Source organism: Rhinopithecus bieti, unplaced genomic scaffold, assembly GCF_001698545.2.
Source record: "Rhinopithecus bieti isolate Rb0 unplaced genomic scaffold, ASM169854v2 scaffold_12476, whole genome shotgun sequence".
Classification (NCBI taxonomy): Eukaryota; Metazoa; Chordata; class Mammalia; order Primates; family Cercopithecidae; genus Rhinopithecus; species Rhinopithecus bieti.
In genome coordinates this window covers 1,173,144-1,183,223 of record NW_016807303.1, presented here as the reverse complement: position 1 = coordinate 1,183,223, position 10,080 = coordinate 1,173,144, and the positions used below count along the sequence as shown (strand labels likewise).

At 35.5% G+C, this 10,080-nt stretch overlaps 1 protein-coding gene across 1 annotated transcript in view; it reads right to left on the bottom strand.

The window, feature by feature from the left end:
* Positions 1-10,080, bottom strand: part of MYO6 (myosin VI) — a 171,138-nt gene that overhangs the window by 35,901 nt on the left and 125,157 nt on the right. The window contains 2 exon segments of the mRNA XM_017881129.1: positions 3,691-3,784; positions 6,943-6,981. Of these exon segments, the coding sequence (XP_017736618.1) occupies positions 3,691-3,784; positions 6,943-6,981 (133 nt within the window).

Sequence of the window (10,080 nt, the reverse complement as noted above, 5' to 3'; positions counted from 1 at the left end):
AAAAAAAAAAAAAAAAGTAATAGTAATTTTAGTAAAAGGTGCCTTAAATTTATTAACTCTCTTTAAAACGAAAAAAAAAAATGAAAATAGAAAGTTAAAATACAATCCAAATCTTAAATATCTTTATTTTAGAAAGCTTAATAAATATTTTATTTCTACAACTTATTGATAATTTTGCATTTTCTCATCACCTAGCTACATGAGTGGAACAAATTCTATATCATTATTACTATTACAATATCTATTATTGGTACTTAAAAAATTAAAGTATAATGAATTGATACTATCTGTTAAAGTGCCAACATATCTTAAGATGTTGAAATATACTGCTTATTGAAAGAGGAATCCTAGCTAAAGGATTCATCAGTAGCCCACACTCTCTCCGCTAATCTAATAGCATATACAGCTAAACCTAAACAGGTGCAACTTGCCAGGACACTAGGTGTTCACTTAGGAAATAAAGAGGAATCCAAATGGGAAAAAAAATCGACTTGAAGAAAGTATTACAAAAACACATCTCTACTTTATGGAAGAACACAACAGACATGAATTACTTAATTTTCCAGTATTCGTTAGAATTAGTCACAAATAAATCTTCATATTTTCTACACTGTTCATTCCATTCAACAAATATATACTGAGTCTAGTATATGCCAGGGAAGTAGAAATGTATGTGTAAGCCAAAACAGATGCAGTTCCTGCCCTTACGGATTAAAGGAGGGGAAAAATTAATGGATTAAAGGAGGGGCTTATGAATTAAAGGAGGGGAAAAATAAATAATTATACAAATATGTACAAAATTTGTAACTACAACTGTGAAATAAAGGCACCTGAGCTCAGCACCCCAAACTCAGGTTCCCCTCCAAGTCAGGAATATCACGAAAAGCTCTCATAGGAAGTGATGACACAGCTGAGATGTGAAAGATAAAGGAAACGGCATGGCAAGAACATCCCAAACAAAGGAGGCAGCATGTGCACAGGCCTTGTGCTGGGAGGAAATATGCAGCATTTAGGGAACTAAAATGAAAGTCAGGGTGATTTGAGGACAGAGGGGAGAGAGAGAGAGTGGAAAGAAATGAAGCTAGGGACACAAGGGCCAGGCTCTATGGGACCTCTTCACCCTAATACTAATCTGAAGCCATCAGAGCATTTTAAGCAATAAAAGGACATGATGATTAGAGATGAGTTGTGGAGTGATAATTCTGGATGTATGTGAAAAACAGAATGAAGAGATAGGAGAATACTTAGGAAGTTACAGCAAAAATCCAGGTAAGAGATGGTGACAGCTTGGATTAGAGACTATCAGGACTCACTGTTTAGGAGGTTACATCAGCAGGACTGGGGAGCCTACCTAAGGGAACATACATCTCTGCTGTTCAACTTGGCAGTCACTAGCCACATGCTCTATAGTGACACTAGCCACATGACTACTTAAATTTAAATCTTTTAAAAACAAAATTAAGGCCAGGCATGGAGGCTCACACCTATAATCCCATCGCTTTGGGATTTGAGCCCAGGAGCTTGAGACCAGCCTGGGCAACATAGTGAGATCCTGTCCCTACAAAAAAAAATTTTTTTAATTAGCTGGACATGGTGGCACATGCCTCTAGTTCCAGCTACTTGAGAGGCTGAAGCAGGAAGATCATTTGAGCCCAGGAGGTTGAGGCTGCAGTGAGCCATAATTGTGTCACTGCACTCCGGCTTGGGTAACAGAGTAAACCCTGCTCCTCCCAACCAAAAAAAAAAATTAAAATTAAACAAAATTTAAAATTTAGTAACTAACTCATTCCTAGCCACATTTCAAGTACTTAGGAGTCAAATGTGTCTCATGGCTACTAAATTGACAGATATGGAATATTTCCATCATCATGTAAAGGTCTTCTGGACAGTACTGACATAGAACGAGAAGAAAAACAGGTCTAACTTAAATCCTAAAAGATGGTAACAAATATCCAGGTAGAAGAAAATGAGCCTGCAGGGGAATCAGGAATCGTCAGAGAATTCAAAAGAAAACTATGGGCATAGGCCATGTCAGGAACAAAGAAAGAGTCAAATGTGGCTATGAAGTCCACTAAAATAAGGACTGCAAAAGGGACATTTGCTTCAGAACAAGGCAATCACTGGCGACCTCATCAACGTGGGAGCTAAATTATCCTGGGGTTAAAGAGTAAGTGGAACGCATGAAGCTGAAAAAGCAAGAATAACCTATTCTTGGAGAGAAAAGAAAAACAGTAAGGAGGAGGAGGTAGCTGTAAGGGAACATGGCTCAGAGAAGAGATTTCAGCATGTTTAAATGGTAATGGGAAAGATCCATCTGAAAGGGAATAGTATGACAAACATAAACAATGCTGAAGATTCATGAAAAAGGAGGAAGCGATGGCTTTCAAGGAACTATAAGCCTCAACCAGGAAGAGAGGCAACCCCTACTTTCTTAACAGAAGGGACGGTTAAGTGGCAGGCAGAAGTGCTGGGCAGCAGACAAGAGAAGCTTTAGGATATTTAGTTAAGGAGGTAAGTCCATCTGCTAGCACAAGGGCAGAGATCTGAGGAAAGCAGGATGGGTCTGACCAATCTCTGATGAGAAACAGAACATGCTGACCAGGAAAACTTGACAGGACAGGTTTGAGAGCCCTTTAAAGATCAGTGATGATGAATTTAACTGATGCCATCCTGTCTTGTCTATCAACCCTATGCAGATAAGAAGAAAATACAGAATTAGATTCATCAATAGCTATGGTTTTGTGAGAAAGGTCAAGGGTAGATCCAGATTTGTGAGGTGGGGGCTGAAGCTTATACAGCTGGGGAGAGGCCTTTAGGGAAGCAGAAAATCACATGCAGGGCGCTTTGGAAGGGGTCTATTTACATGAAGGACCCTGAAGCTTAAGTAACCTTAGCTTCGTAGTAAATCTACCTCTCAAAGCAGCAAAATAAGGAATAAGAGAAGAAGTGTAAGTAAGTATCAGGAAGCTGAGCTGGATTAAAAGGTAAAGAAGAAAGGAGAAGGCTGATACCTTGGGAAAAATTAGGGGTAGTGTTGGTGAGGAGGGAGGATGGGCATGACATAAAGCAAACAGGGCAAGCCTAGTGCCTGAGCAAGGTCAGACACGGCAGGGTGAGGGGTAGGAAGTGATAGTTTAAGCAAATGCATGAAGTGTCACAGAGACAGAGGGAATTGTGTTTTCTTTTTTTTTTTTTTTTTAACAAGTGGTGGAATGGGAAAAAAGGACAAAACCTACCTTCTGACCATCATGTGTGGAATGAGAAATGAACTACTGCTGGATTGAGAAAGCTGCCTACTTAAGGAAGATCCAGTTTTGTCGTTAGAGAGTTTTCATAAATGTTTAATGTGAAATTGTTTATTTCACAATATACAATATCTCAATATTGCTCAAATAATTTGCCATCCATGCTTTTCTTTTCTTTTCTAAAATAGATCTTGCTATGTTGCCCAGGCTGGCCTTGAACTCAGGCTGAAACAGTCCTCTTGCCTCAGCCACCCAAGTAGCTGGGACTAAAGGTGTAGGCCACCCACATGTAGCTCTATACTTTTCTTATAATTAAAGAAAATAGATGAAAATTTTATTGCACTGTAAAATAATCAAGATAATGGTGAATCATAAAATATCCAACCTATTAAATTGTATTTGGGCTACGACTACTAACACACAGTGACAGAGATTATGAAAATACCTGAACACTGAAGCTGAGACAGAATTTGAGCACCTTCAAAGTGGTGACTTGTCATCTTTAAGTTAGGTTTGATGCAACGAATGAAGCTCGCTCCCTAGGAAAATAGAGGTACTTTTTGTTACAATACATACAGCATCCTTATTTTTCTGTTTCTATGAATACCTGCAACTTTCAAAGCATATTAATATTAACATATGAACCTGTAAAAGTAATTACTAAAGAACTCAAAGCTGGATGCAATGGCTCATGCTTGTAATCCAGCATTTTGGGAGGCTGAGATGAGCAGATCACCTAAGGTCAGGAATTCAAGACCAGCCTGGCCAACATGGTGAAACCCCGTCTCTACTAAAAATACAAAACTTTGCCAGGCATGGTGGTGGGCGCCCATAATCCCAGCTACCTGGGAGGCTGAGGTAGGAGAAATGCTTGAACCCGGGAGGTGGAAGTTGCAGTGAGCTGACATCACGCCACTGCACTTTAGCCTGGGTGACAGAGGATCTCAAAAATATATATATAATAACTCAAAATTTTGGCCGGGCGCGGTGGCTCAAGCCTGTAATCCCAGCACTTTGGGAGGCTGAGACGGGCGGATCACGAGGTCAGGAGATCGAGACCATCCTGGCTAACACGGTGAAACCCCGTCTCTACCAAAACTACAAAAAAAACTAGCCGGGCGAGGTGGCGGCACCTGTAATCCCAGCTACCCGGGAGGCTGAGGCAGGAGAATGGCGTGAACCTGGGAGGCGGAGCTTGCAGTGAGCTGAGATCCGGCCACTGCACTCCAGCCTGGGTGACAGAGCGAGACTCCGTCTCAAAAAAATAAAAAAAAATAAAAAAAAAAAATAACTCAAAATTTTATAAGCATACTTTTTCTGATTTAAAGTTTACAATGACTCTTTGCATTATTAATTAATGAAGAAAAGTTACATTTTAGATTTGAATGTCAAAAACTGTAAAAAGAAAAGTCTTTCACTGTAAAGGTTTAACACATTTTTAACATATAAACAATACATTTTCCAGATGAAATACAGTTGTGATCTTTTCTAATTTAAATGGTATTTATGTATACATATTTCTATAAGAAAATTTCCCGCTATGACAAAAGAGTATACATACCAATTATGCCCCTTAAGATTTAAGCCATTGTGTAAAAAGGAAAATGAAAAACAATAGTTTTCCAATCATTCTATTTCAAGAAAATACCACAGTGAGGTCTCTAAGACCGCACTGTTGTACATTTTGTAACATTTTGTTAAAACAATATTTTTAAAAAGCTTAAAGGCAGTTGCATTGAAGGGGTCCAGTATCGGAATGTATGCTGAGTGAGGAAAAAGAAGACGTGGATGGTGATGTATGACAAATGGAGGAATTGGTACGGTGAGCTACTGAAATAATTAGACATCCAAATAGACTGTTTCTCTTCCCAAAGTAGTTACCCTGCAAAACAGAAGAATTATTTCAACAATGTATGGCCCCCTACAAAACACCATTTATTTATTTTATTTGTTCATTTAGTTTATTTATTTATTTTTTATTTTTGAGATGCGTAGTCTTGTTCTGTTCATCCGTGTTGGTGATGCATCTGACACGTATCTTGGTTTCTTACTGCAACCTCCGTCGTCCTCCTGGGTTCTAAGTTTGTATTCTTCTGCCTCAGTCCTTTTCCTAAGTTAGCTAGGATTACAAGTTGCTGTGCCCCACATGCCCTGTCTAATTTTTGTATTTTTTAGCAGAGACGATGTTTTTCATCCATATTTGGCCAGGCTGGTTCTCAAATCTCCTTGACCTTCAAGTGATCCACCCGCCTCAGCCTTCCCCAAAGTGCTTGGAGTATTATATAATGTAAGCCATGGCACTCAAGTCCTCACAAACACTTTAGAACATGTTTTTATGAAACCTTTTTTTTCTATAAATCACAGTATAGTAATCTCAAAATTTTTATGAGGCGAGCTACCCTTAGTAAGAAATAAAAAATTAAAATACTATCTTCTATCTAGTCTTGGATTTTAAAGTATACATGGGCCGTTACGTAGATAGATATTTGCATGCCAAAGAGGGGGGGGGTTATTTAAAAAGAAGATTTTTTTAATGGTTTCCTAAAAATAAATCTTGACAGTAAGTAAGCGATCAATAATTACTATAGTAATAAATGTCTGGCTTATTCAAAACGATCTATTTTGAGAAAATGCATTACGCAAGTTCGAACCAGGTTTGCCATGGTCTCATGCCTTGAATGCGCACACCTTTGGGATGTCTATATTCATGTGTTCAGTATTCACTTTGTAGTCGCTAGGTGGTTTCATAGACCAGCTTGGCTAAACTATAGCGAAACCGTTCACATCTACAAAAAAATACAAAAATGAGGCCAGGACCGGTGGTATATGGCCATAGTCCCAGCTACTTTGGGAGGCTGAGGTGGCAGGGACCACTGAAACCCGAGAGGCGGAGGTTGCATGTGTAGTTGTGATTACTCATCCACTGCGCACTCTCTAGCTCTGGCGTAGAGAATTGAGACTTTGTCTCGAATAATACAAAAAATTTACTAAAATTTCGAAGTTCTGTGGATTTGTTTGTAAAAAATAAGTCTTACTTTAGAGTATTTTATGCTTTTCAGTTTGTGTTATGATATAGAGTGCTCTACATAAGGAGAATTTTCTTTCTATGATGTTTTTCTCATTAAGAAAATGGTGTGGGTGAGATTACTAGATATTGGTAGTTATAGGTTAAAAAAACAGGGGTGTGGCTCTAATGATGTGATATTGTGCGCTCCACAGCAGTGGTTCTGGCGTATAAAATTGATGTTGTCCTTTTTTTTCGACTATCGAACATTGCGCATTGTGCTGGAGAAGAGAACGGTTATTGTTAAGAGTTAATGAAAATGAGATTGATATTTCGTATGGGGGGTGTCCGTGGAATCTTTAATTCTAAAATAAAAATTCTTCTGTTGGTTCTCACAATTACTACTTATTTTCACCTTCCTGAAAATCTGTATAGATTATATCTGAATTTTTCAAAGCCAAAGCCAAGAATTCTATATATTTATAAAATAATCTGATTTCACATATGTATTTGACATTTCCTCAGAAAACCTAATCAAAACTATAACCATTTTAAAACTAATTTTTTAAAATAAGGGAATAAAGTTTTAAATGTATTTTAGTTAGTACAGGGTTACTATGCCTACTTGCATAATTACTATTAATAGTTTTAGATGATCAATAAAAAAAAACCTGTTTTTTTAACCGTACTCACAGTACTTCGAAGTTTATCCAGAAGCAAATTTAACTGTGTCTGTGAAAGAAAGGAAATCAGTTTATTATTTCAAAAGCCAAAGTACACAGTGTCATGAGTTAATATTAGCTTTCCAGTACTGGGATAAAATAACATGCAATAACATCCAAAATCAACACATTTCAGTTTAACAACCTCCTGGTACACAAATTCTTTAACAGACAGCATCATGCAAAATGACTAATGTAAAGCAAGGACAATAACTTACACAGAAGCTGTATAATTAAAAGACTGAAAATTAGCAGTATTTAAAACATACACTCATATTTGCAGATGGGATGAATGAGGAAAAAATGTACAGGCAATGAAGGAAGTAAATGAAAATACTGAGGATGCACTTAATAAGAGATCAATAGCACAGTATTTGAATGTGGCAAACTGCAGTTTGTGTCACACACATTAAGAATGAAGACATGTTTAAAATATACACTAAAAGTATATATTAGGATTGTTTTATGGAACACTTAGCGTAAACAAAATTGTCCTGCCTAGCTACAGATATCCTCTTTAATGTTTTAAAACATTTTACATTTCAGTTATTTTTAAACGCTTGGACAATTTTCTCAAAAAAAATTGACAATGAACATTACAAGTTACTACGCTTTCTTGTTTTTATAACATCGATTATAATGTGGTATGGTGCAGTGTATTAAAATTATTTATTTGCCTTACTACTCTGCAAAATAAGTTAATAATGCAAAATTTTCTATCTGGATTTTATACTGAGATATTTATTATACTACTTACAAAAGACAAACTAATATGTTATTTTTTAAACTAATATATTCATCATAGCTATAATTAATAATAAGTATAGTTTACCGAACATCATTTATAAGTCAGGTACTCCTCAAAGCTTTTCACAGGCGTTACTATGTTTAATCTAATTAAGGATAGAACATGACAATCCTAATTAAGGACCTCATTTTATAGGTGAAAGCATTGAGATTCAAGGAAATAAATAACTTGCCTGAGATTACAGAGCTAATAATGGCAAACATGATTCCAACATCAGCCTGACACCAAATTTCATTCTCCTATGAGTGATACTATTACAGTATACATCACATAAACTGAGAGGCTTAAGTTATTAAAATGGAATGGATTTGTCATTGAATTACAGAAATACAGTTGTATCTCACTTATCTGGTTGACAGAGTTTTGACAACCTTAATCAATCTGAACCACCATGCCTAAGAAGTATTAAAGTGACTAATTTGTAAAGAAAACAACTGTCACAAAGTCTGGACTAAAGCACAGTATTCTCCCAAAAAAAAAAAAAAAAAGGAGATAAAATCAGAATAGAAGCATCAAAATAAACTTTTAGCAGTTGAGAAGAGAGGGAAGAAAGTCAACTATCAAAGAACAGTCATGGACCATAAGGCTTAAGAGTAAAAAGCCTCAGGCAACTCATGCTTTATTTGTATTTTATTTTTATTAGAAAACATACCAATATTCGTATAATAGAATTTGTTTCCATAAAAAAGGATGACTTTTTCTAAAACACTGACAGTAAAGCATTTATGTTTCAATAACCTGAAAAAGGCACTTCACAGTAGAAAATTTCCAGTTTCCAGTGATGCTAGATAACTGAAGTACTGCTGTAAACGATAGCCTGTCTTGTGTTTATTGCCTTATATACTTTGATTTTAATTTAATGAGCTATTCTACTATATTTAAAATTAAGAATCTATTACTATTTTATTTCAAGGTATCTCAGAGGAAAACGTGAAATATTTTATTATTAGTATTCAGCTATAACTTCCAGAGGCTTAATGTAAAAAAAGTGTATTAAATACAAGCAATTATAAGAAGTTTCAAGGCTCAACATAAAAGATTATGTAATACAAAGAAAAACTGTAAGAATTCATTTCTATTGTCTAAAATTTCAAGTATGTTCTTATCAGCAATACTACAATAACACTAGAGTAGGAAAATAGTGAGTGGACATCCATTTCTTATAGACAAATATACTATTTTTAAACAGCCTATCAAATGTCGATCAGAAATCGAATATTCAAATAAGAAAAAACAGATTGTTCCTGAGAGAATCAGGAACTCATAATTAATGAATATATACTTAAACAAAATTCAAGCTTTTTATTCGTTACCTAAAAATGTATTATGAGGTTTTCCCTATATTCATGTTTAAGCTTTAAAAAAAAACCTAGCAGCTCTTATAAATATTTTATCAATTTAGTTATTTAGAGTCCATTTCAATCCAAAACAAATCTGGGGAGGCTTACACTATCAGCACCATAACATTCTGACACTTAAATCTTTTTCCTAATTACATTATTTTAAATATTTAAAGTACATATAATGAAAAGCAAATGTAGAGTTTTATTATAAATATAACAATAATACTTTGTGGAAATATATAATAAATTAATTCTCATATATATTTTTGTTCTACATATTACTTTGTCATTCATTAAACTCATAACATCACAAATTTTAACATTATTTTTTCTACACTAAATACTCAACAACTAGAACCAATCAGTAGTGTTTCTAAGACAAATCCTGTGCTATTCCTTGTCAGATCTTACAGAATAAATTCCTGATACAAAATTAATAAAACAAATGAAATATTCTTCCATGTTAAATAAGCAATTAGAAGAGTTTGCCACACCTAAGTGCTTATCTTTAACAGAAATTATTAAAAGCTTTAATCAAATTTTAGTGTAATATGCACACCCAAAATGCCACTGTGAGAGAAACACATTGAAAATGAATTACAAACTGAATCATTAACTTGAGATGGGCTCTTTTTAACATGGCAGCCACTTTATAAATAGGAGTCCATGAAGGCGATCATTTACCTGAAGCCCCTGGCTGTGGCTGCTTTCCTCTCTCAACTCAACTAGTCCTTTCTAGCCATCCCGAGCTGGACTACTCCAGCTAAAACAAAACTGCTGAATAAGGAAGGAAACAGAAAACACATGGGAAAGAGAAGGTTTGAAGGTCAACCAGACAGTATGCAGAAGCAAGAACATTAGGAGAAGCAATCAGATATGTTAAGAACCAAGAATGAACACATTCAGAAAATTACAAGCATTTCTGTATGTTCAATTGCTAGGCCTACATTATGATATT